Genomic DNA, 26985 nt, shown 5'->3' on the forward strand with positions numbered 1-26985 from the left:
GATAAAACCTCTACAGACGCCCCTACCACCCACACTTCGAACATTTTATACTTGCAACAATAACAAACCTTAACTGGTTTTCCTTATTAATAACAGCTGCTATAGGTTCATAATACATTCTTATGACACAGAGCTTTCTCTGTCCTTCCAAGCCATAACATTAAAACTGCATATAACATTGTGCGTTCATATGAAGGGCTTATCATTGCAATAACAATATGCTAATTAGTTGTTAACCGAGCTACCTTTGGCTGAATAGTGCAATCAACACTGGATGATAATTCCAGTTACATCCTGTCTGTCTCATTATAAAGCACTTATGTAAACAGCAGAGAACTCATGTTGAGAAGAGTGTGATAGTACTATAGTAGGGCCATGGGTTAGGTAGGTAGAGAGTAGGGATGTGCATCGTTACCTTTCAAGATTATTCGATACGTATCTAGATACACAGGCTCTGATAGATACAGGAGCAATACGTTTTAGTTTGAATGGATTCGCATCGATGCGATTCGGTTCGATGCAATACAATTCGATGCACTAACATTCGTTGCATAAACACATTCATTTTCCATTCTAAATTCAAATCTGCTGCTGATGGAACTCATGAGCTGGGCCTCTGAGCTGGATCTGTCTGAGCTGACTTCTCTGTGTGTGGTGTGTGTGTAAATGATGTATGTCTATGGCAGGGTTCCACAACTGGTGGTTTTATTTGGCCCCCCAAAGTTTTCTGAGAAAAATAAAAAAAAAGTGTATTTTTTTACAGAAATGTCATTGCTGGACATAATTTACTGTAAAAACACCATGGAAATCAGCTCCAATTGATTTTAACTTAAGAACTCTGTTCCCATGAGACACGTGATCCTCGCAAAAGTAATTATTGTCCTCGTTATGAAATTATTAACTTTACCCTGTATATCTAAAAATGACCTATACACTGATTGTTTAAACCAAAATTCCCAAAACTATTGCTGATGGTCAACTTTATCAAAATAAACTCAATTGTAAGCCCCATTCAGCAGGTAGGCTATAGCCAGATGAGAGCTGTCTCCAGTAGCTTACTTTTCGGTAAAACAACAGCTCATAAATAACAATAACCTAGCAAATGACATAGGTTGTCACTCAACTTATAAAGCCTAATATCACGCAAGCCATTTTAGCATTTCAATGCTTAAGGTGCCGCGCAGATGTACAAGATTAGGAAAAGGCCGCCTACCTCGCGTTGGTCAGTGTGCGAAGCTGGGCACAGTGCGCAGTTTGACTAGGCTACTAATCTTATATTGCCTGGGGTTGTGTGGCATGCAAAATTACTTGTAGATCAATGACTGTCAACACAGTAACATGCAATTCGAGGAAGGTTGAAAGAAAGTAATATGAGCAAAACATTTTAGTGAACAGGCGATTCATAATGTTTGAATCGGTTTTCTGACCGATGCATGCTACCTACATTTGGATCGGTTTGGGGTCCGCGGACCGATGCACTTGTATCTTAAACATTTGAATCGGGGACCGATGCATATCGGTGAATCATTACATCCCTAGTAGAGAGCATACTTGATTACTCTATTGACATCAGTGCAGGTAGGAAGAGCACTTCACAACACCATAGCAACAAGGCTCATTTAAGCATGTTTATTCTTGTTTCTTTGTCTAGCCTTTGTCTCTTCACAACGAGTCACATATTCTGATATACAGTTCCATTTACACACTTCATATACTTGTTGTCAAACCTTTTTAATGTTCTATCAAAGCAATGTTTCCAAATCAAGCTTATCGTGCACAATTCAAGATTGAGTGCATATGTATATTTACAAAATATTAGAGCACCACCTTGTGGTGAAATGGGTGTATTAAAGCATCAGGCAGTGGCTCAAATTTACTCAACAGTTTTAGTATCACATGAATAATTTTATTGCATCACTTCATTTGATCATTTCAGCCCAGGGACAGCCATACAGGGACAAGAAAGATCAGTAACAGACAGGTAAAGATGCAGGTAGAAAATACAGGTAAAAGTAATCGAATTCTGACCAAATAAACATTTCTGAAGCTAATGTACACACTACATTTGAAGAATCTACATACAGTACCAGTCAAAAGTTTGGACACACCTACTCATTCAAGGGTTTTTCTTTATTTTTACTATTTTCTACATTGTAGAATAATAGTGAAGACATCAAAACTATGAAATAACACATATGGAATCATGTAGTAACCAAAGAAGTGTTAAACATATCAAAATATATTTTATATTTCAGATTCTTCAAATAGCCACCCTTTGCCTTGATGACAGCTTTGCACACTCTTGGCATTCTCTCAACCAGCTTCATGAGGGAGTCACCTGGAATGCATTTCAATTCACAGGTGTGCCTCCTTAAAAGTTAATTTGTGGAATGTATTTCCTTCTTAATGCGTTTGAGCCAATCAGTTGTGTTAAGACAAGGTAGGGGTGGTATACAGAAGATAGCCCTATTTGATAAAATACCATATTATGGCAAGAACAGCTCAAATAAGCAAAGATAAATTACAGTCCATCATTACTTTAAGACATGAAGGTCAGTCAATACAGAACATTTCAATAACTTTTAAAGTTTCTTCAAGTGCAGTCGCAAAAACCATCAAGCGCTATGATGAAACTGGCTCTAATGAGGACCACCACAGGAAAGGAAGACCCAGAGTGACCTCTGCTGCAGAGGATAAGTTCATTAGTTAACTGCACCTCAGATTGCAGCCCAAATAAATGCTTCACAGAGTTCAAGTTACAGACACATCTCAACATAAATTGTTCAGAGGAGACTGCGTGAATCAGGCCTTCATGGTCGAATTGCTGCAAAGAAACCACTACTAAAGGACACCAATAAGAAGAAGAGACTTGCTTGGGCCAAGAAACACAAGCAATGGACATTAGACCGGTGGAAATCTGTCCTTTGGTCTGATGAGTCCAAATTTGAGATTTTTGGTTCCAACCGCTGTGTCTTTGTGAGCAGCAAAGTAGGTGAACGGATGATCTCCGCATGTGTGGTTCCCACTGTGAAGCATGGAGGAGGAGGTGTGATGATGTGGGGGTGCTTTGCTGGTGACACTGTCAGTGATTTATTTAGAATTGAAGGCACCCTTAGCCAGCATGGCTACCACAGCATTCTGCAGCGATACGCCATCCCATCTGGTTTGCGCTTAGTGGGAGTATCATTTGTTTTTCAACAGGACAATGACCCAAAACACACTTCCAGGCTGTGTAAATGCTATTTGACCAAGAAGGAGTGATGGAGTGCTGCATCAGATGATCTGGCCTCCACAATCACCCGACCTCAACCCAATTGAGATGGTTTGGGATTAATTGGACCGCAGAGTGAAGGAAAAGCAGCCAACAAGTGCTCAGCATATGTGAGAACACCTTCAAGACTGTTGGAAAAGCATTCCTCATGAAGCTGGTTGAGAGAATGCCAAGAGTGTGCAAAGGTGTCATCAAGGCAAAGTGTGGCTACTTTGAAGAATCTCAAATATAAAATATATTTGGATTTGTTTAACAATTTTTTGGTTACTACATGATTCCATGTGTTATTTCATTGTTTTGATGTCTTCACTATTATTCTACAATGTAGAAAATAGTACAAATAAAGAAAAACCCTTGAATGAGTAGGTGTTTCCAAACTTTTGACTGGTACTGTATGTTAAAGACTGTTTATTAAATCATTGACTGAATAGTTAAGCTACTGGATGATATCTTAGACCTAAAGGACAGAGAAGGATTCTGGAACTTTAGGGCAACCAACCACACTCAAGAAACACAAAGAAGTTCAAGAACATTATTCAAGGGAATGCAGCTGAAGGCAAGATTGAGATAACCTAAAATACAGTACAAAGAAAAAAAGTTGATTATAACCCATTGTATATCACAACTTTACTCTTCAGAATATTGCAGCAGAATGTGAACACAGATGTTTGTTAACATGGTTTATGGATGCTATTCCCAGTATAGAATAGGGAATAACAGACTAATTTATTTATTTGAATACAGTCAGGGATGTTGTATGTTTACAAAGCGAGCCACATCATTTAGTCTCTATCAACCTTTAACCATCTGTTATAATTAAATATGGATAAATAAAACGTATAACTCTACCACATAGTTCAATTAAGATAAGTCATGAATGTTCTTCATTTGCAGAAAACAAAGAAAGTTTCTTTAAACCATACAGTATAATACACAGATCCCTGCTTTACAATATGGCTTTTAAATTTTTTGGTCTCTTCCTCCATCCAAATTACATCATTAAATGTACAATTCACAGTTTAAATGTACATTATAAACGTCTTGTGCTCTTCGAAGTCTTTTTCACATGAAATGCATTTTCTCACATTTAGGGCCAGGTTTTTTTTCCTGAGCATGATCTCATCACAACAGGAAAAACTCCTGGCCCTACTCATTTTAAATAGAAAATGTATAACCTATAGGTTTTTCCAAATGACTGGGTTCCTTCTGTTCAGGTCAGGCTACCACATAAACCTCTGTACAGCTGGACTATTTGGCCATTGAAAAGTCTTGTTGACGAAGATGTAGAGCGTGGCTGCGTTGACGGCTGTATATAGCAGGAACTCCAGCACCAGTCTGGTGAGGGTGGGCAGGGGCATGTGGAGGCGGTAGAGCAGGTACGGAACAATAAAGTACCTGAACTCTAGCAGCTTCTGAGGCACTGTGGCCGCCAGCAAACACACCAGGAACGCCAGGCTCCAGAACAGCGACCGGGACTTCAGAGTGTCCATGAAGTTCCACGCTGCAAACACGTATGCTGGGATGAGGGCAAAACGCACCGCTTCGTGCTTCTGGAAAATCCTATTCCACACGTAGAAGGGGAAGTGTCTGTTGTCGGCCAGGAGGTACTTGTGTACGAAGGTGAACTTCCACACTAGGAGCAGGCATAGTCCTGTGATCAGTAAGTAGAGCAGTGGCTGCTTCTTGAGGGTCTGGAGGAAGCGGAGAGCTCGGTGGTAGCACAGTGACGTGGGGATGGAGAAGAAGAGGGCAAAGGAGAAGAAGTAGAAGAGCTGAGGGAAGTTGAGACAGGCCTCGTGACTGGTTCTGTCCCCGACTACGATCCCATCATTCAACACGATGAACGCGAAAAAACCCACGGCAACAAGCATGTACGGCCACGCCACTAGCATCACAGCCTTCACGTGATTGGCTGTGGTCAGGAATTCCAACAGGAAACGCATCACTCTCTTTACCCCGCTTACGGAGAAAGGTATCTGACAGGGCGACTTGTCATCCTTCTTCTTCGACTGTTCCGTCCTCCAGGTTTCGTCCATCTTGTTGGCCACCACCGTGCCGGCGCAGAACGCCACCCAAATTATGTTGGTCTGGCGGAAGAATATGGCAAAGATGCCGAGGAGTGCCGAGGCTTTGTGACAGCCATACAGGGTCATGAGGTACGCGAAGAGGATGAAGAAAGTAGATCCGGCGTCTGTGTAGTAGAGGAAGTTGAAGAAGTAGAGCACAGGAAAGGTGGACAGGGACAGGGCTGAGAGAACTCTGCGGGAGGCAGTCTTAGTCTGAAAGAGAAACCACGGTTGTTATGACTAACAAAAGGACTGCACTTGAAGCTTTAAGGGCATTCAATCATTTTTTCAAGGTCTTTTAATTTATACCAACATTATTTGAGTAAGGTGAGTAAAAGTTGGACTGGAGCAAAAGTCTGCACAGTGCACACACTGCAGCTTTCCAGAACAGGAGCTGGCCACCCTTGGGGATGTTATAAATGTAATAACATTTAATAACATTATTACCTTCTCTTTAAGGTGGAGCTTGCAGATGATGAGATAGAGCAGGTAGAGGATGCCACAGTTGAAGAGGAGGTTGATGAAGCGCAGCATCGCCGTAGAACACACTACCTTCCCTGTGAGGTCCACTAGCCACACTACTGGCTTGATCACACCCACTGACGCCAGGTACAGGCCAGGAAGCGTGGTGATCATTGGGTCCCACTGGAACAACAAAGAGAAAGGAAAAATATCCCATTAAAGAGCCTCTACTACAGCATTGAACTTAAAAGGGTTAATGTTATTCAAGATAGAGTCAGATGCCAAATGGTTGTTACATTTGGGCTATATACCACTGCAGACTCGTACAATGCTTTTCAGGATTCAGGCATATTATCCACAATAATGACTTGCGAGGGTCTGATCTGTCTGTGTTCATCGTCACAGATGGCTTAGTTAAGGGTTAAATGGTCTAGCTAGCAATCTGTCACATTATTCTAAGGACAAGCGTTAATCCGACAAGCAACAATGTAACAAAATCAAGGAAATGACATTGACATAGCAAAACGATACCTCGTTGAATTTCCCGTAGCAGTATTTCTGAGCTTGACGGACGTGAAATATTTCGTCCATGTAGGGCTCCCTTTGCTCCCGAGTTATTTTGGAGAACAGGAGACATGAAACCAAAAAGTTGGTGCTGCAGAGAGCAGTAAAAATGTACCCTTCGAATTTCTCCATCTTCACCTACGAATTCCGAACTAACGCGGAAATCAATCTAAAATGAGATACTTATATATGGTGTACGCTCATACAACGTTTAATTTCATGTCAACTAAACATGAAATTGAAATAAGATTACAATAAATATACAGCTCTTTCCATCTAGCTAAAACGCAAACGGAAGAGTTCAGATTTTTTGACAGTTTACTGGTCCGTCAGTGAAAGGTAGTCCGTACGGAAGCTGTTTTAAAATTCGAAGTTCCTATCAGTATCATTTCACAAATTATTGAATTGCTTCTCTGTTGTACAATGCGAGTATATATCTATTATATTTTATTTCATAATATGTATTGACAATTTATAGGTACAGCATACATATTTTTTCTCGTGTAAAACCGGAACCTTTCAGATTAATTGTGTTACTTTGTTTTTGTTCCCTCTGTATTTCATTTTTTAACCACGTGAGATGGTCTAACAGAAACGTTCGAATGTTTTTTATCCAGTAATTAGTTTTTCTTCAGTTATGTATTCAACTCAGGAATTGGAACTCTTTCCTGATCGTACTGTAACTCAGTTGCTATTCAAAGATGTCAAAAACCCCGCAGAATTGAGAAAAAATGCCATGGAAGGAAAGATTAATGGTGCCTTGATAAACCCGTCTATGGTGAGACAATGTTGCTAGCTAGCTAGACATGTTGGTTTGATATAATGTATGAATGCTTGACTGAAGTTGATGCAATGATCCACAAACTGATGATTTGAATTGTTTTTAGATAGTGAACACCTTCCAAGTGTTAGTGGCAGCAAACAAGGCAGTCCATTTACATAGAACTAGAAAAATGAAGACAAGGAGCTTATATTCCGAAATCATCTACAACCTTTCACCCACTAATAATGTAAGTAGCCTCTAGAATTATCACACACACACACATTGACACACCTTTCAAAGTAATATCCCATCCCATTGTCTTTGACACATATTTTCCTTTAGATTTCAGAGGCCTTCAAGAGGTTTGGAATGTCAGACAGTGACAGTGCTGTTCTCATAGTTCTGGTCCATCCCAAAGAGGAGACGCAGCACATGAGTGACATCATTGCCAAGGTGGATGGACAACAGATCCCAGTTGAAGATGTCTCCATGTTGACCGACCCTGCTAAGATCAAAAAGGTTGGTCTTGTTTTTCTTTGTCAGTCTTGTTTTTCCTGGAGTGCTGGGCACACACACACACACTAATATATATACAGTGCCTTCATAAAGTTTTCAGACCCCTTGACTTTTTCCACATTTTGTTACGTTACAGCCATATTCTAAAATGTATTAAATAAATACAAATCCTCAGCAATCTACACACAATACCCCATAATGACAAAGCAAAAACAGGCTTCAAGACATTTCTGCAAATTTATAACAAAAAAAATAAAAAAGATACCTTATTTACATAAGTATTCAGACCCTTTGCTATGAGACTCGAAATTGAGCTCAGGTACATCCTGTTTCCATTGATCATCCTTGAGATGTTTCTACAACTTAATTGGAGTGCACCTGTGGTAAATTCAATTGATTGGACATGATTTGGAAAGGTACACACCTGTCTATATAAGGCCCCACATTTGACAGTGCATGTCAGAGCAAAAACCAAGCCATGAGGTCGAAGGAATTGTCCGTAGAGCTCCAAGACAGGATTGTGTAGAGGCACAGATCTGGGGAAGGGTACCAAAAAATGTCTGCAGCATTGAATGTCCCCAAGAACACAGTGGCCTCCATAATTCTTAAATGGAAGAAGTTGTCCTTTTATCTACTGCATCTGCATACATGTGTATAGATGACGTAATAAATAATAACTGAAACCAATAATGTATAGATGATGTAATGTATTATAAATGACTCCAAATGAAATATTGTACCATGTTTGTCTAGTGTCTCAACTCTCTTTGACTAGTCCACAGTGTGGTTTTTAAAATCTGTATTTTGTACTGTCAACTATTGTATCATTGTGGAGTGACACTTTAATAAATGTTTCTAACTCTAACTCAACATGCTCTTGTTTTTTTCTCCAGCTGTACAAAACCACACCCCAGGAGGATATGTGTCTACTGGATGCTGTTGTCTGCAGGATGGCAACCAAAGATGTCATGTAGCTCAGCAAGAAGACATGGCAGCAAATGGAACCATTAATGTTATATCATTTGTTGTTGTTTAGCTTTTCATATTGATGTTGTTGCACAATGTCATAAAACAAATATTTTCCTCCTTGAATATGTTATTAAAGTTTATTTTTTTTACATGACTGTTCATTTACACATCAGCAATGTTGAATCTGGTTAGAAAATGACAGATGTGTAAAAAGTTGGAGGACCAACATGGGTTTGTGTCTATAGCTAGGTTCCGATCCAATTGGCTACAGATTTTCATGCAAATATTCTAAAATCTGCATAAAACACATTTCCCCACCAGAGATGTTTTATCAAATCACATTGACTTGTTGCTGATAAACGGCTGATCGTGGTGATGTAGTGCACATAAAAAATAATTTTTGCGTTTAAAATCCCATGTACCGAATAAAATCAATGTAAATGGATTGCCATCGCATTTTCAACTCAACTGATGGTTTTGTCACACAAAATTGCGTTATATAGCGAATGTTCCCACCATGGTGCCTTGGCACGTGCGCTCTAGCCCACAGCTCGCAGATACAGTGCGGGTATTGCCTACATGATGAGATTATTCTGAACAAATGAGCGAAAATATTTGTCAGATGGCAGCCAAGCATCGATCATCATGTCACCAGAATAAGACCCTCGATATTTATTGGAAAGGAGCATCAATCTCATCACCGTGCATTTCCACCACCCTGTGAAGTTCATCATAATTTATTTCGTCTGTAGCCTAACGCCTCGATCACACCGACAGTTTTTTGAGTTTTGGTACACCAGAAATTCATTAATTTCCAATGGAATGCTGCGTGCCTAGCAGCATTGTGCTGCTAGGCAGTTGCAGTACGTTCTGTGTGGTGCATACGTTGGATTTATCGAACGTATGCGTCAAACTGTATGGGTAGACAGCTTGACAGAAATGGTACCAGAAGGTGAATGTTGAACATTTGTTGCACACATATCCAGATAATGCTGCATACCATGTTGACCAAACAGCACTATCGGTGTGATCGAGGCGTTATAAACTGCATGCTTTCCGGTAGTGGGGGGACCACACACCATGTCAGCGCGACTCCAAGTTTACTTTGATATGATGGTTATTCTATCAATATTTGCGCTAAAAGGCCTTTACACCGCCATTTCTATCATTATTAAATTTACCGACACAAAAATATCCCACTTTGTCTAGGGTATTGTATTTTCTTTCGTTGACATTGGGAAAGTTTAGTACAAATTAACTGCTCCATCAGGCCTGCGTGACATTTTCTATCCGACGTACTTTACTCGCATAACAAGGTTGGATGGAAAATAATGACATAAGTAGTCTATGCTTTGGTTATTTCTAGTTTTGAGATTATTTATCAAATATGGCTTACTGTACAGTATGATGCAATGTATTTACAGTCAGTACATTTGATGAAAAACAGCTTGTCCTATTAAATCCACAAATAATCCACCGCATTGTGTAACTAACTCGCTCTTGAAATAGCCCTTTCATTCATCACATTGGGGAACAGTCCTGTCCTGAGTGTCCTGTCCTCTCTGCGGGCTTGGGAACTCAGAGGAAATGGTGCTCCTTGAGTTGCAGCAGTGTGACAGGCACTGTGGTACATCATCATTAATCAATGTTCTCATATTCCTTAGTCACAGTTTAGGTTGGGGATTTATTAAATCACCCCTTTGTCTTACAGGTATCTGTCGGTGTCGCCACTCACCGACATTCTTTATTTTGCAACGTGAATCATGCTGGAAATGTTTGAAGCAGATGTAACACTTATGAATCTTTGATGATACAGTTGTAATTGAGTTAACTCAAAGATAGCAAGGCATCTATGTCTTGTCCTGGGTCCATATATGCCACAGCACAATGATAATCATAGACATAACTACTGCAGCTGTCACAACTTCTTGTATGTACTTGGTCTGATATAGTCGTTTCTTCGTTGGTACCCTCTTATCATTTTGCCTTCTAGCATAAAGGGGCAGGATCCTAGAACACAAATGAACTATCAGAAACTATATCATAGATTTATTTGACCAAATCTCAAACTACTGTATAGAATATGATAGACATAGAAATTATGCTGTGCATTTAATTACTCAAATACTGCAAATGCAAATATTGAATCATAATTCTATCAAATATATCTGAACATACTGTACAATAGGTTTAAACCTCATATGAGCAGAATAGACATCAAACAACACAATCCCACCTTCTGGTAGAGTTCATCCTCTCCTCAAAATAAAAAACAATCACTTCAGTGTCTAAGTTCTTAAACTGGGGTCCCTCATGGTCCAGTATGATTTGATTCCCCTCCAACCATCTACAGTCTGTCCAGTGTCTCCAGTCCCATAGCTGAACAGCAATAGCTGTGTGTGTTACAGAAGCCCCATTTATACCTGGTGCTAACATGTGTCTTTTGTCCTGATTGTGCCCACATTTGTAGACAGGTGTAGACAATCAAAATACACATTGGGAACTGATTGTAATCAGATATTTCTGGCCATGTCTAGACTTGACAGTTAATACCGTTTTTGTATTCTGATAATGGAATCATAAACACATCATGCATCTACACCTACATTTAAATGTGTCTGCCTTGTCCACATTGTGTCTGGAATCGGATTCCCTTTTGCTGCGCTATATTCAAATGCCAGTAAGCATTGCGAACAGTGGCATAGGCAAAATATGAGGTGGCATAGGCAAAATTGTATAATAACAGAACAACATGGCAGTAGCCATTGTTATTATTTATTATAACCATCTATAAAACTCTAGCCAAACAAACATTTGTTTTTCTAAATATAAGCCAGCTAGCATTTATGAGGCCAGCAAAGACGTTCCTCACACGATACCCACAGAGCAAAAACTGTTTGAATCAACGTTGTTTCCACCTCCTTTCAACCTCAAAATGCAATGTGATGATGTTGAATCAACGTGGAAAACTGATTGGATTTGCAAAAAGTAATCAAAGTAAGGTCATTTTGTATTTTTTTCACCCAACTTTTAACCTAAATCCAATGATAGGGTGACATTTTTGTTTGATTTCACGTTGAATTCACGTTAGTTGACAACTCAACCAAATGTAAATCAAAACTAGACGTTGAACTGACGTCTGTGCCCAGTGGGTAGGAACGTATTTGCTCCACAACGTTATAATAAAAAGGTGCCTCACTCCCAAAACACACGTTTCTGAAGACTTGTGGTGGGAATGTTGATGACATCGCACACTGTATGCACTTTTGGTCGCCTGATTGTATCCAGACTGAGGAGAAAGCCACACACAATGCGTCCCCGACCTCCTGAGGGGGTCAGCCTGATCTGAACACAATCAGACCTCAATGCAGACCTTTGTACTTTTAGACGGCTGCTTTTACACAGGCAGCCCAGTTATGATATTATTTTCACAAATTGGTCTTTTGACCAATCAAATCAGCTCTGAATAAGATCTGATATGAAAAGATCTGATATGATTGGTCAAAAGACCAATTAGTGGGAAAAATATCAGAATTGGGCTGCCTGTGTAAACGCAGCCGACTAGTTTTTTCAATGCAATCATTGTATTCTGATAGCAGAAGCCACATCTAAGTATTGAGTGTAGTTATACCCTTTAACCACCTCCAGAGGTAGTCAGACACACATTCTATCTGCTCATCCCTAGTTAACACAGCCATAAAGTCATAATTATGGCTAAACCTTGCCCATTTCTACCTTCATAAAATTAGATTTTCAACCTAAACCTAACCTAAACCCTAACCTTAACCACACTGCTAACATTATGGCTAACCTTAAATTAAGACCAAAAAGCTCACTTTTGTAACCAATTCCTACTTTGTGGCTGGGAAATCTGACTTTGTGGCTGTGTTAACTAGTGACGTCCATTGTGTCAACAGATATAGAGGGTGAAACCATTTAATTCATCATTATAGCGCCCAGTAAAATGATTGACAAGTGACACCATTGACTTAAGGCATCAATAATTGTCATATGTTAAAGTGACAGAACTTGATCAGATTGTAATTGGATCAGCTTGATCGGATAATGAAAACCACATGATAGCACAAGGTGTAAACGAGGCTAGTGAGAAGTGGTGTTGCTGTCTGGAGATAAGGGTAGTGTGCCAAAACACTGAGACCTAGATCTCAAGCTCTAGGAGATAACAATCATGATGTACAGTGCATTCGGAAAGTATTCAGACCCTTTGACTTTTTCCACATTTTGTTACGTTGCAGACTTATTCTAAAATTGATTAAATTGTTTTTTCCCTCATCAATCTACACACAATACCCCATAATGACAAAGCAAAAACAGGTTTTTAGAAATGTTTGCTCATTTATATTTAAAACCCCCCAGAAATATCACATTTACATAAGTATTCAGACACTTTACTCAATACTTTGTTGAAGCACCTTTGGCAGCGATTACAGCCTCGAGTCTTTTTGAGTATGACAATACAAGCTTGGCACACCTGTATTTGGGGAGTTTCTCGCATTCTTCTCTGCATATCCTCTCAAGCTCTATCAGGTTGGATGGGGAGCGTCGCTGCACAGCTTTTTTCAGGTCTCTCCAGAGATGTTCGATCGGGTTCAAGTCCGGGCTCTGGCTGGGCCACTCAAGGACATTCAGAGACTTGTCCCGAAGCCACTCCTGCGTTCTCTTGGCTGTGTGCTTAGGGTCGTTGTCCTGTTGGAAGGTGAACCTTTGCCCCAGTCAGACGTAAAGCTTGGCATTCAAGCCAAAGAGTTCAATCTTGGTTTCATCAGACCAGAGAATATTGTTTCTCATGGTCTGAGTCCTTTAGGTGCCTTTTGGCAAACTCCAAGCGGGCTGTCATGTGCCTTGTACTGAGGAGTGGCTTCCGTCTGGCCACTCTACCATAAAGGCCTGTTGGTGGAGTGCTGCAGAGATGGTTGTCCTTCTGGAAGGTTCTCCCATCTCCACAGAGGAACTCTGGAGCTCTGTCAGAGTGACCATCGGGTTCTTGGTCACCTCCCTGACCAAGGCCCTTCACCCCCGATTGCTCAGTTTGGCCGGGCGGCCAGCTCTAAGAGTCCATTTAAGAATGATGGAGGCCACTAATGGGGGACCTTCAATGCTGCAGAAATGTTTTGGTACCCTTCCCCAGATCTGTGCTTCGACACAATCCTGTCTCAGAGCTCTACAATTCCTTCGACCTCATGGCTTGGTTTTTGCTCTGACTTGCGTTGTCAACTGTGGGACCTTATATAGACAGGTTTCTAAAAACCTGTTTTCGCTTTGTCATTATGGGGTATTGTGTGTAGATTGATGAGGATTTGTTTTTATTTAATCCATTTTAGAATAAGGCTGTAAAGTAACAAAATGTGGACAAATGTGGAAAAAGGGGTCTGAATACTTTTCGAATGCACTGTAGGTGGGAGGTTATGGGCTACTCATTGTTTATCTATTCGGTAACTCTGATTCACTGATAGCGTTACCTAGGCATGTGTGCTTCGTACGTGCCTAATATACACCCCATCAAGTGATTGCTATGTAGTATGGACATGAGAATATATTTACATTTTAGTCATTTAGCAGACGCTCTTATCCAGAGCGACTTACAGTTAGTGAATGCATACATGTTTTTTTGTTTTATTTTTATTTAATTTTTTTATACTGGCCCCCCGTGGGAAACGAACCCACATCCCTGCCGGCCAAACCCTCCCCTACCTTGGACGACGCTGGACCAATTGTGCACCGCCCATGGGTCTCCCGGTCGCGGCCGGCTGCGACAGAGCCTGGACTCATACCAGGATCTCTAGTGGCACAGCTAGCAATGCAATGCAGTGCCTTAGACCACTGCGCCACTCGGGAGCACCACCATTGGTTAACACAAACTTTTCTACACAGCCCCTTTAAGTGCTTCTGTAGCACATCAGCTGTTTCAAAAACATATCTCTGAATTTCTCCAGTGCAGCAAAGCTTTAAAAGACAGTAAAAACTTCCTGATAAAAAATGAAGAAACTTAAGAAAATAATCAGAGTAGTAACAACATAATATCAGAGTTGTTGCTCTTGGTTGTGTAGGATGAGGTAAGATTTCCCATCACCCTGACTGACACACCTTGAGAGGAATGACCTTTAGCTTGGCAAAGTATCAAAACACTCCCACACACACACAATAGACTGTTAGTCTCACATACAGTAAGTAGACACCCACTAAAGGACAGACTGCTCTGCAGCCTGGAAAAGCAGCCCAGTGGGCCCAGTTCTGTTGTGTTGTATTAGTTGAGCCAGGTGGTGTTGAGCTGAGTCTGGTTCTTGATGCTGGTGTCCATCTTGAGCACCTCTCTGATGGCCATGGTGGCGTAGGTAGAGGGAGGCAGGGAGAACTCCATCCTCAGAGCCCTGTACTTCCCCTCTTTGTTGAAGACTGGGGGAGGTTGGTCCTCTAGTTTCTCCACATCAGTGTGGACCAGGGAGACACGAGGGTCCTCATAGTTAATCACCTCCCAGCTGACGTCACTGGGTTTGATGAGGATACGTCGGTAGGCTCCGGCCAGAGAGTAGTCCCTCACCCTGTGCCTCATGTTGTCAATGTCCAGGTTATCTGCACTCAGCATCTCCCTGTAGCCCTTACCCACATGGTGAGTGGGGTAGATGACTTCAAACCCTGGTAGGGGCATCATCACGTCTTGGATAGAGTGGGTCTCGGCCTCGGCTGCGGACAGCACGAATGCAGTGCCTTCCCTGAGAACGAGGTCTCCCTCCACAGCCTTCACTCCGAAGGCCTCAATGCGTCTGCTGACCATGGTGTTCCACATAAAGCTCTGGTAGCTGTGGATGTACATCAGCCGGTTGTTACGAGGGATCATTACAAAGGCAGTGATGATGTTCTTCTTGACGTACATGGAGAGACCTCGGAGCAGCTGTCCCTCCACACAGTGTTTAACAGACAGCTTCTTCAGCGCTGCTTCTGGGTCCTGGGACTGGGCCCACTCCTCACGGCACTTCACCAGGTAACCTTTCTCCGCTCCAGGGCGAGTCTTCAGGATCAGATCTATCACTTAATTCCAGTTGTCTTGCAAGATGGCCTTGCCAACTTGGTGTTTGGGCACGGCGGTGGTGCCAAAGCGCTGCATGCCGTAGTAGTTGATGAAGCCTGTCTCTCTAAGGGAGGTCATGGCCTGCTGGACCTGCTCCTCTGTCCCTGTGATGTTCCTGATGACCACAGTGATTGCCCTGTAGTTCTCCCAGTTTCAGAGGGTGTTTCTTGTAGCAGAAGTTTCCCAGTTTGAAGTTATTGAGGCACTTGTTGAGGTGAGACAGTCTTTCTGCTGTGACCTTGAGAACTGCAATCTCCTGCACAGTGATGGCTCTCTTGTCCTTGGTCCCCATGTAGGAGAACACATTGGGCCTCATCCTGAGGAATTTCGAGAGCACGTTGATGGCTTCCATGGTGTCTTTGTTCTCCTTGTAGAGGACGATGTATAATGTATGTCTTTCAGTTGAACAAAGAGCACAGTTGTGGGAGTTGTTGACATTTCAATGATCAAACACAGCATATGTTCCTGATATTGAATACATTGCATAGTTTATTTGCAAAAAGATAATATCACAGTATAACAATTATTATTGAGAAAAATAATACATGATTTGCCCCTAACTTTAGCTGGTTAGAGCGATGGTCATTATTTCTTCTCTGTAATAGTCAATGTAGTAAAATAATAATGCATAATTTCTCCTAATTCAGACTGGTTGGAATAATCATTATTTATTCTCTGTAGTAGTCACTGTAATAATAACTGTAAACATTCAATGGGGCAACACATGAGGAGAACTTGAACAAATCACCCAGGACTAAATACGCTGGAAAACTGTTGTCAGTGGCCTATGCTCCATGAGTAGAAAAAGACCTAAGCAAGTAAGTAACTAGACATTCAATCAGGGAAGTTAGTGAGCTCGTCTTTGCCAATGTTTCCTCCACTGAGGATGACCACCACGTTCCTCCCAGCAATGTCAGGGATTCTGTCGTTAGCGATGGCTGCGAACGCCGCGGACCCCGACGGTTCCACCAGGAGCCCCGCCCTGTACAGGGTCGACACGGCAGCCTTGATCTCCTCATCGTTCACCAGTACGATCTCCTCAACGTAAAGCTGGCACAGCTCATAGGGCAGGGTGCCTGGGAGGGACACAACACACCAGGCAGTTAGCAATGGTAGATGTTTGTGCCTTATGGTACAAAACACATCAGGGAGTTAGCACAGGTAAAGAAGGTACATTTCACAGATTTGTTTGCTTGGCTATGGTTCATTCCAGATGAAGACAAAGTTGTTCCCTCTTATGTCCTGATCTTTTAGGATTTATTTAAGTCTAGCCAATCTACTTCTCTGAGGTGTACTGTACCTGCAAAAGGTGGCGCCAGTCCTGACGCAATGCTCTTGGTGTCCATGCTGACAGGCTTCTTCTCGATGAAACTTTTGTACATGGTGCAGGCTAATGAATCAAAGACAGGAAAATAAGGTCAACAAAATGGTCATACTGTATATCAACCCTTCAGTATATTGCCCCATGTGTATGTTCATGTACATCCGTTAGTGGTGTATCGTAGTTGTAAAAAGCCCTGCCTGATATTGTCTTGGTGAGGTTTAACCAACAGGTGTTATGTACCTCCTTCTGGCTCTACTCCATAGATCCTTGTCTTCTCGCAGCCGGCCAGTTTGATGGCAGCGGCCACCCCAGCCAGTAGACCTCCTCCTCCACAGCACACCACCACTACATCAGGCTGGGGCATCACCTCCAGCACCTCAAAACCTAGACTACAGCACAGAGAGAGAGGGGGAGAGAGAGAGGGGGCAAGGGTAGGGGGGTGGGGGGGGGGAGTGACAGAGACAGACAGCGAGAGACAGACCAGCATTTTATTTTCCCTCAAAAAGAGGGAAAAGGCCCGCATAAAGCTGGTTGTGTTGCCTTGTTCAGCTGTTCTGTACCTGGCATGTCCTGCAATCAGGTCCAGGTCATCGTATGAGTGGAGGAACGTCATGTTTTCCTCCTGGACACAACGATTCACCACGTTCATCAGACAGGTCGTAGGCACCCGTTCCACCTCACATCCAAAATTCTGGAGCGGGTGCACAGCAATTGTACTCAACAACTCACTGATATGTTTGGTTATTTTCAGATGTGTAATTTTAGATGATACAATTAAAGACTGAAGCAGTCAATTGGAAACAAGAACCTTACTTGTATGAGTGTAGATCTGGATACAAGGGCTGTCTCTGGCATCACCACTTTCCCCTTGGAGCCGTAGTGTTTAGAGGCATACGCAAAAGACTTCCCATAGTTCCCTGCAGACATGGTGACAAAATGGGCTCCTTTTGGTCTCCTGGCGAACTGGTTGGCCACTCCTCTTACCTTAAACGAACCTGGCAATTAACACAATGACAGAAACTGCTGTTATTGTATCACTCTCAATGTCCAACATCAACAATGTCCATCAATATATCTATTACAAAACAGCCTACATTATTAATTGAAACTTATACAGTAGTAATGTAAATGTGCCTGACTAAGGCATTTAATTCATACACAAACTCACCAGTTCTCTGCATGTTCTCCAGTTTGATGTGGATGTTACAGGGGATGTTGAGCGGTAGTGTTGTTTGGCACCATGGGATCATAGGAGTGTTGATGACTCCCAAAGGACTGGTCCTCACTGTCTCTCTGGCATCTCTTAGCAGATCCAAAGTGATGGCTTTCGCTGATACTGGCACGTCCACCATGCTGGAAGACAACCACAGAGTTGTATCAAAGAGGTTCGAAACAGTCTTTGGTGGGATTATCCTAAAAACATTCATTTGCATAGACTTCGTGAGGAGGATTATCCTTATATGACTTGCTTAGCTCCTTTCCACCAAAATAAACATTATATTTTGTTGAATTCTTCTGCTCTGTTAATACTTGCAAAACGAGTTTAATGAAATTACGTAACACAAAATTATCTCACCATTGACATTGTGGAACTGTTACTACAGATGTACACATTTGTACAATATATTCCACCTTTCCTGTTGTAGCAGTCAATATAATCAGAGACACAGTTGTATAATACTAGTCCACGTACCTTGATACTTTCGAAAAATATGCAAATGTATGGATTTTCACGATTTTTACTCAATTTACGGAGCAGAATTTCAACAGCTCCGTTATGTTTACACAGTGTTACAGTTATTCTGGCACCCCGCAACACAACACAAGTAAACAACAGCTGAAGGTAAAGCCAACGCGACTTGTTTCTAGTCGGACATTGTTTTGAGACGGACCGAAGAAATGGTCGCGTCTATCTGAAAAAGTGAAGTTGTAACCTGAATTAGACAATTTAAAACATATTTTCGTGGCAAATAGTTGTGAAAATCATGGGTGTTGTGAGACATATCGTGTGCGCGATGTCTGGGGGAGTTGACAGCTCTGTAACGGCTTTGTTACTCGGAAGAAGAGGTGAGACATTCCTTCACTGGAGCACTCAACATTAGCTAGCTAGCTAAAAACTCCTTGAGACGATACAAGTAAACCTAAGATTTTTTAAATGAGTAAACGGAATATTTGTGTTATTATTTTATATATAATGTTACTTGTTTACTGTAAGTATAACGTCTTCCCAATGATTTGTTTTATTGACAGGGTACCACGTTACTGGAGTGTTTATGAAGAACTGGGATTCCCTGGATGAGAAGGGGGTGTGTTCCTCCGAAAGGGACTGTGAAGATGCCTACAAAGTGTGCCAGAATCTGGACATACCCTTCCATCAAGTATCCTACGTCAATGAGTACTGGCACGAAGTGTTCACGTAGGTAACCTCGTTAATTAAATGATTGCACTCACCCTAATTGAAATATGTGAGTTATCGCGAGATTAGGCTGGTGTCACAAGGCTAGATTTGGGGTGTGTTCATTGTCTTGCAAAGTAAACCGTTTACCGTTTAAGAACCAAACAGAAATGGGGAGGGACCTGAAATGAATATACCCCAGATTGTTCTCTCTCAATGTCTGACCACTGTCTCCTTTCTTCAGCAATCTTTTGAAGGAATATGAGAAGGGCAGGACACCAAATCCAGACATTCTGTGCAATAAACACATCAAATTCAACCACTTCTACAGTTATGCCATCAACAGCTTGGGTATGTAGCCTAATAATAATGTTCAGTATTATTAGTATGCTTAGTATTATATTATAAAAATATCCAAGTATGCTAAGAACTTCAAGGACCATTAAAGAAACTGAGCTTGTACTAAAAAAAGCAGATATTGGGTTGTTGCTGATTTCCCCCTAGGTGCTGATGCCATGGCGACAGGTCACTATGCCAGGACATCTCAGGACTCTTCCAACAGAGACACGTGGCTCCTCCCCCTCAACATGTCTTCAGAGACCGCTTTGAGATCAGGAACCGTAAGAACAACAAACTCCTCTCAACCTCTTTCTGTGCTTTTCTCATACCAATGTGTTGTTATTATTATCATGTCAATCTTACCTCTTTATAATAATACGTAGACTTTGGGCGCTTTCACATATCCCCTTATGATCCAGATCCTGGAGCGTTTGGTACCCTGATCCGCTTTATAAAGCATGTGTGAAACGCAAACGAACCCTGGCTGAAACTAATCCTGGACCTGTGTGAGTAGCGGGTCCAAGATCCAGGATCAGAGTACCAAGTATTGTGACGCGGCAGCGTGAGTCGCATGGAACTTTTTTGACCGCTGTAAAGAAGTTAGCTCGCTAACGTCATGTAGAATGTGCGCCCTGAAACAGTTATTTTCAGGTCTTGTGAAATCAAAAACGGAGACCAAAAACGGTCCAGGGTACCGAACTAGGGTACCGAAATTCAAATGTGAAATGCTTTTATTTGTAAGTCTGTAGACATTTGATATGTGTAGAGAAATTCTGGGAACTTGAATGAGTACAACCATTGGTTATATTTGATATAGGGACCTATATTATAGGACTGTCATTGGATTGGTGTCTCAGATTTTTAACCCTTTTTTATCTCCGTTGAAGCGGTGAGGTTGTACCAAGGAGCGGACCGCTTTAAGGACCAGACATTCTTCCTCAGCCAGATGTCGCAGGATTCTTTGCGGCATACAGTCTTTCCCCTGTCGGGACTCACCAAAGACTACGTGAAGAAGATTGCAGCCGAGGCCGGCTTCCAACACGTCCTGAAGAAGAAAGAGGTAACTAACCAAACAGACAGACAGATACACTGTCCTATGTACAGTGGGGGAAAAAAGTATTTAGTCAGCCACCAATTGTGCAAGTTCTTCCACTTAAAAAGATGAGAGAGGCCTGTAATTTTCATCATACGTACACGTCAACTATGACAGACAAAATGAGAAAAAAAAATCAAGAAAATCACATTGTAGGATTTTTAATGAATTTATTTGCAAATTATGGTGGTTTATTTTTATCATAGGTACACTTCAACTGTGAGAGACGGAATCTATAAAATGCAAATTAATTACTTAAAAATCATACAATGTGATTTTCTGGATTTTGGATTCCGTCTCTCACAGTTGAAGTGTACCTATGATAAAAATTACAGACCTCTACATGCTTTGTAAGTAGGAAAACCTGCAAAATCGGCAGTGTATCAAATACTTGTTCTCCCCACTGTATACTTTCAACTGGTAAAGTTTCATTCTGATATGAGTAAAGGGGGAATATAGCCTATTAGGGTGTGGTGCCTGGTCTGATTACGGATAATCATTAATAAATAATGATGATCATACCCCCAAAATCATGAATAAAGATCATACTGCCCCAAAAATGCTAACATCCCCTGTTGTTGATACACTATAAGTGAATTTGTCCAAATACTTATGACTTCTACACATGGGGGTGGGGACTAGTGCTTTCATTTCTCAACGGTAAAACAGATATTTATGGAAATACCCTCAAATAAAAGGTGACATTCTGTACTTTCACCTCATATGAAACATTTGGTCTCAAATCCAAAATGCTGGAGTATAGAGCAAAATTTTAAATGTTTGCTTTGCTGTCCAAATGCATACGGACGGGAGTGTAGATAAAGTATTGATCATCTCTCCTCTCTGAGCTGCCTACAGATTACCAAAGCTTAACATAATTGAATTGCATTGTGTTGTGTTGTTGTAATTACACTGTATTGACATAGAGCAATCTATTTTACAAAGTCAATTGTATTTTTTTGTGGACAGTGTGGGAACACTGAATATCATTATCTGTTTCCAGAGTATGGGCATCTGCTTTATTGGAGAGAGGAACTTTGAGGATTTCATTCTAGAGGTATGGAATTCAAATACATACACAACATGTACGGTACTGTATCAAGTTAATTATTGAGATACACTGGCCATAGTAATGAATAAACATGTTTGTGTGTAATAACAATATCTGCATTGCTGTTTTTCTGTCAGTATTTAGAGCCGAAACCGGGGAACTTTGTCTCCATTGAGGATGGGAAGATCATGGGTGAACATAAGGGTAATGCTGTGTGATATCCTCAGTGGTATCTTCTATGTTACTGCTTATCCCACTATCCTTATAAGAGTACTGCTCTTCCAATGGTAAACCTTTACATTAACGACTGGTTCTCTGCCTGTTCTTCCTCCTCTTCCTCTCAGGTTGGTTCACCCTGACACTAGGCCAAAGGGCTAGGATTGGTGGGCAGAGGGACGCATGGTTTGTTGTGGACAAAGACATCACTACTGGAGAAGTGTATGTGGTAAGGAATGGTTTCTACCTCTTCAATACTGTTATAGCTAATTTAGTCCTAAACATCTGGCCTAACTACAGTACAGGCTATGAGGCAGATCTCCCACCTCCTTGCTGTTATTTGCTGTTGATTCTCAATTGGATTCTTGATTCTAAACTCCCTAACATCAGGGTCCGACCACCAATCACCCGGCTCTATTCAGAGACACGGTACGAACAGATCGTTTCCATTGGATAACAGAGGACCCTCCCACTGAGCTGATCCAGACTAAGATGATGGAGTGTCACTTCCGCTTCATCCACCAGATGCCTCTCAGTGAGTCACATGACACGTTTACCTGGGCCTCCCGAGTGGCGCAGCGGTCTAAAGCACTGCATTGCAGTGCTTGAGGCTTCACTACAGACCTGGGTTCGATCCCAGGCTGTGTCACAACCGGCTGTGACCGGGAGTCCCATAGGGCGGTGCACAATTGGCCCAGCATCGTCCGGGTTAGGGGAGGGTTTGGCCGGGGTGGCTGTACTTGGCTCATCGCGCTCTAGCGACTCCTTGTGGTGGGCCGGGTGCCTGCAGACTGACTTCAGTCCTCAGTTGAACAGTGTTTCCTCCGACACATTGGTGCGGCTGGCTTCCGGGTTAAGCGGGCAGGTGTTAAGAAGCGCGGATTGGCGGGTCATGTTTCGGAGGACAAATGACTCGACCTTCTCCTCTCCCGAGCCCGTTGGGGAGTTGCCGCGATGAGACAAGATCGTAATTGGATATGATGAAATTGGGGAGAAAAATTAAAATCTAATAAACAATACCTTTACCTCCCATATGGCTTAAAAACAGCTTTATTGGGTAAAAAATGTACACTTCAAAAGTGTTGGTAACATGTTAATAACACAGTGAGGTTGTGTATCTCCAGCCCCTTGCACTGTGACCTTGAACATGGATGGCTCTGTGTGGATCATGCTGTCTCAGCCAATCAGAGCACTCACACCAGGACAGGTAAACTCTCTGTTGTTTCCCACACGTAGACATGTAAGCTGCCTGTCTCACCCTTTTCAGAGTTTGGGCAGTTGGTTTCGTTACTTTCTAGGGATGTTTTTTTCTCCGAAGAATTTAAACTATGAGTAAAATTTCTTTAGGCCATTTTCAAATTGATTTATTGTCATTAGGTCAGCTTTTAGGAGTAAAGCCAACCCATGTATCGTTACAGTGGTTTTAGTTAATCTGTGTGAGCTGGTGCATTAGTGTTAGTCCCAGTGTGTTATTCCTTAAGATCCTGATTAGCCAGCGAACAAAGGCCTATCATAGGCCCAACAAACGTAGCCAGCTGCTCCAGTGTGTCTGGTTTCCCTGACAGGGATTACTCCAGACTCTAGTCAGGGTACAAAGACCCTTGTCCACGCTTGGATTACCCCCTTTCTTCATGCGCTATCCCATAACCCACTGCTCTGAGAAAACAATATGGCCGAGACGCGTTTGTCTTGGAGCTCTGGGCTCGAGGCCAGAGTGAGGGTAGATGAATAGAGAAGCGATAGAGAATAGTGGTGTGTGTTGCGTGCGCTCAAATGTGGAGGTTAGTTCAGAGGGACTAGGAGTCAATATTCAGCATCAATGTCTCCCACTAACATCAATTTTCTGTGCCTGTCTTATCTACCTCGACATTGAATGAATAGCTTTGCTTCAAAGCTTCCGTCAGTGTCTGCTCCTCACTACCCTCCCTTCTAACTTCTAACTTCTCCTTATTCACTTCTCTCATCTCCCCCCAGTTTGCAGTGCTGTACAAGGGGGACGAGTGTCTTGGCAGTGGGAAGATCGTCCGTCTGGGCCCCACAGAGCACACACTCCAACAGAGACGAGACCGCATGAAAGAAGCCCCTGTGGCCAAGGAGAGGACTCTGGAACCAGCCAGCTGAGCCTGAGAGAGACTTCCTAGAAACAGACCTAGGCCCAGGCCTATCCACTATCGATATGGACCTAACCTTCCAGACTTCAGTCACACTGCTGATGGACAAGACTACTGTACTTCCACAAGCCTTATCCCATTCTCTGAACCACTACTGTAGAACAGAAGAGCACACTGATCATGCTTTTGGACCTGTCCACTCTCCAAGAAACACACACTCAAACTTCCTCTGGACTGTTGCCCTCAGTTGATACTTTTTAGTGATCCAATTGACATTTTAGTCATTTAGCAGACGCTCTTATCCAGAGCGACTTACAATTAGTGAGTACATACTTCTTCCTATTAGGGTACTTGTGAGGTACAGTATTATTTGATTGTGTGGACTTGTTACAATCATGCACATGGTAATTCATTGTCTAATTTATTTATTTGGACAGATTATTAGAAAATGTTAAATCCATATTTTGTGAAAATCCAAACAAGTAGAGTGCCTTTTCCTTTGGTGCCATTTCACCTAAACACATTTTGAACTGCATTATTTTTTAACTTTCTTTCTTTATTTCACCTTTATTTAACCAGATAAGCCAGTTGAGAACAAGTTCTCATTTACAACTGCGACCTGGCCAAGATAAAGCAAAGCAGTGCGATAAAAACAACAACACAGAGTTACATATGGGGTAAAACAAAACATAAAGTCAAAAATACAATAGAAAATATATATACAGTGTATGCAAATGTAGAAAGTTATGGAGGTAAGGTAATAAATAGGCCATAGTGCAAAATAATTACAATTAGTATTAACACTGGAATGATAGATGTGCAAGAGATGATGTGCAAATAGAGATACTGGGGTGCAAATGAGCAAAATAAATAACAATATGGGGATGAGGTAGTTGGGTGGGCTAATTTCAGATGGGCTGTGTACAGGTGCAGTGATCGGTAAGGTGCTCTGACAACTGATGCTTAAAGTTAGTGAGGGAGATAAGAGTCTCCAGCTTCAGAGATTTTTGCAATTCGTTCCAGTCATTGGCAGCAGAGAACTGGAAGGAATGGCGGCCAAAGGAGGTGTTGGCTTTGGGGATGACCAGTGAGATATACCTGCTGGAGCGCATACTACTGTATAAAATATGCAATCTGTAAATGGAGAATAACTTGAATTCAGAAATGAAGAGTAAGTGATTCAATTTAGGATTGTTTTAAATTATAAGTGATTTCTTGCATTTTTGTGGCCAGCAGAAAACCTCTCTGAAGAAATCCAGCTGAAGTATGTGATTCACTTTACCTCTGTAGCTACTGTTTCACGTCCTCTTCCACTCTCGCCACAAGGGGGCGAACACACACAAGTTATACTGAGCCTTCTATACTTCGCCTATTCACTGTTTCTGGTGGTTAAAGTAACAGTATTTATGTTATACCAGGTGGAATGTACAGGAAACTGCCAAAATAATGGAAACACTGGAGTAAATGAGGGATACCAAGTATGTTGAAAGCAGGTGCGGTTATTTAGTTAATTAAGCAATTAATACCCCATCATGCTTAGTTAGGGTGTATAAAATGCTGGGCACCCCATTATTTTGGCTGCCATGGCTATGCCCCCATAGGATGACAATAATAATAATAATATGCCATTTAGCAGACACTTTTATCCAAAGCGACTTACAGTCATGCGTGCATACATTTTTGTGTATGGGTGGTCCCGGGGATCGAACCCACTACCTTGGCGTTACAAGAGCCGTGCTCTACCAGCTGAGCTACAGAGGACTCGTGCCCATCCACAGGGCACGAGTAATCACAATGGTTTGATGAGCATGAAAGTGATGTAAACCATACGCCATGGCCGTCACCAGATCTCAACCCAATTGAACACTTATGGGAGATTCTGGAGTGGTGCCTGAGACAGCGTTTTCCACCACCATCAACAAAACACCAATTTATGAAATTTCTTGTGGAAAAATGGTGTCGCATCCCTCCTATAGAGTTCCAGACACTTGTAGAATCTATGCCCAGGTGCATTGAAGCAGTTCTGGCTCGTGGTGGCCCAACGCCCTATTTAGACACTTTATGTTGGTGTTTTCTTTATTTTGGCAGTTACCTGTACCTGTTCAATGGCTTTGCAGATTATGCATTATTTAATTTAGTTCCATGCATACCTTCATTTTCAACGGTGATGTGATTTCCGTGGGAATAAAACCTACAATTCGCCAAAACTTGTGAATGAATTAAATCAGCATACATTACAAACAGGTAACGTTAAGGGTCACTTTTTCGTTGAACAAGGCTACATTGATATGGATACCAACATAAATGGTAGGATGGAGGAAGCTATGGATTATAATCTAATTTAAATTGGATGATCTGGAGAGTTATGTATATTCTGAAAATAGATACATTAACTGACCATAATAAGTGTATATAATCCAACTCCATAATAGAAATCCAAGCACATGGGCCAAGTCTAAATCAATAAATTATTTTAAACTATTTATTCAGAATGGATATGCTAATGCTGAGTTCTAGACTACTAACCATGACAATAGCGACTCATTGACCAAATAGCTTAACCTTTTCCAATAGATAATTGTGTGCTCATTTTCTTGGAACCGTGGCCAGACTCATCTCTAACAACGTACCATTTTCCCAGGTGACAAACTCAATACACAACTTTCATCTCAAAACATCAGAGAAAGTTTCAATGATACCAAACTTGTTTTATAACAAAGTTCTAGTGGCCCTCAAACACACAATGCGCGTGTTAACA

General features: G+C 41.7%; 3 protein-coding genes and 2 pseudogenes across 6 annotated transcripts; 2 read left to right on the forward strand and 3 right to left on the reverse strand.

Moving 5' to 3' along the window:
- Positions 1–3659: 3659 nt before the first annotated feature.
- LOC311129469 (dol-P-Glc:Glc(2)Man(9)GlcNAc(2)-PP-Dol alpha-1,2-glucosyltransferase-like) lies at positions 3660–6690 on the reverse strand. Its single transcript, XM_084161761.1, has 3 exons — positions 6331–6690; positions 5785–5982; positions 3660–5550 (listed from the first exon to the last, which is right to left on the reverse strand). The coding sequence occupies exons 1-3, from the start codon at positions 6493–6495 to the stop codon at positions 4492–4494; spliced, it is 1422 nt and encodes a 473-aa protein (XP_084017887.1). The 5' UTR covers positions 6496–6690; the 3' UTR covers positions 3660–4491.
- A 226-nt stretch (positions 6691–6916) lies between these two features.
- On the forward strand, positions 6917–8734 carry LOC311129493 (EKC/KEOPS complex subunit TPRKB-like). The gene is made up of 4 exons (XM_084161783.1): positions 6917–7141; positions 7251–7373; positions 7469–7645; positions 8536–8734. Exons 1-4 carry the CDS (start codon positions 7001–7003, stop codon positions 8614–8616), a joined length of 522 nt encoding a protein of 173 aa, XP_084017909.1. The 5' UTR covers positions 6917–7000; the 3' UTR covers positions 8617–8734.
- A 6082-nt stretch (positions 8735–14816) lies between these two features.
- On the reverse strand, positions 14817–16494 carry LOC311129227 (pseudouridylate synthase 7 homolog; annotated as a pseudogene). The gene is made up of 2 exons: positions 16490–16494; positions 14817–16093 (listed from the first exon to the last, which is right to left on the reverse strand). The product of its transcript is annotated as a pseudouridylate synthase 7 homolog (transcript).
- LOC311129956 (L-threonine ammonia-lyase-like) lies at positions 16159–18829 on the reverse strand. Of its 2 annotated transcripts, none has more exons than XM_084162526.1 (7): positions 18716–18829; positions 18191–18375; positions 17836–18017; positions 17583–17644; positions 17263–17411; positions 16999–17088; positions 16159–16774 (listed from the first exon to the last, which is right to left on the reverse strand). In XM_084162526.1, the coding sequence occupies exons 2-7, from the start codon at positions 18372–18374 to the stop codon at positions 16533–16535; spliced, it is 909 nt and encodes a 302-aa protein (XP_084018652.1). In that variant the 5' UTR covers position 18375; positions 18716–18829; the 3' UTR covers positions 16159–16532. The 2 variants fall into 2 exon arrangements, with proteins under 2 accessions (XP_084018652.1, XP_084018651.1); XM_084162525.1 differs by having other exon boundaries at positions 17583–17713.
- Positions 18830–18922: 93 nt separating this feature from the next.
- On the forward strand, positions 18923–24703 carry LOC311128732 (mitochondrial tRNA-specific 2-thiouridylase 1-like; annotated as a pseudogene). Its single transcript, XR_014615309.1, has 11 exons — positions 18923–19089; positions 19273–19438; positions 19662–19768; positions 19922–20037; positions 20644–20816; positions 21853–21906; positions 22038–22104; positions 22245–22345; positions 22507–22651; positions 23241–23323; positions 24091–24703. The product of XR_014615309.1 is annotated as a mitochondrial tRNA-specific 2-thiouridylase 1-like (transcript).
- The last annotated feature ends 2282 nt before the right edge of the window (positions 24704–26985 follow it).

This window comes from Coregonus lavaretus (genome assembly GCF_964263955.1).
Source record: "Coregonus lavaretus genome assembly, chromosome: 5".
Classification (NCBI taxonomy): domain Eukaryota; kingdom Metazoa; phylum Chordata; class Actinopteri; order Salmoniformes; family Salmonidae; genus Coregonus; species Coregonus lavaretus.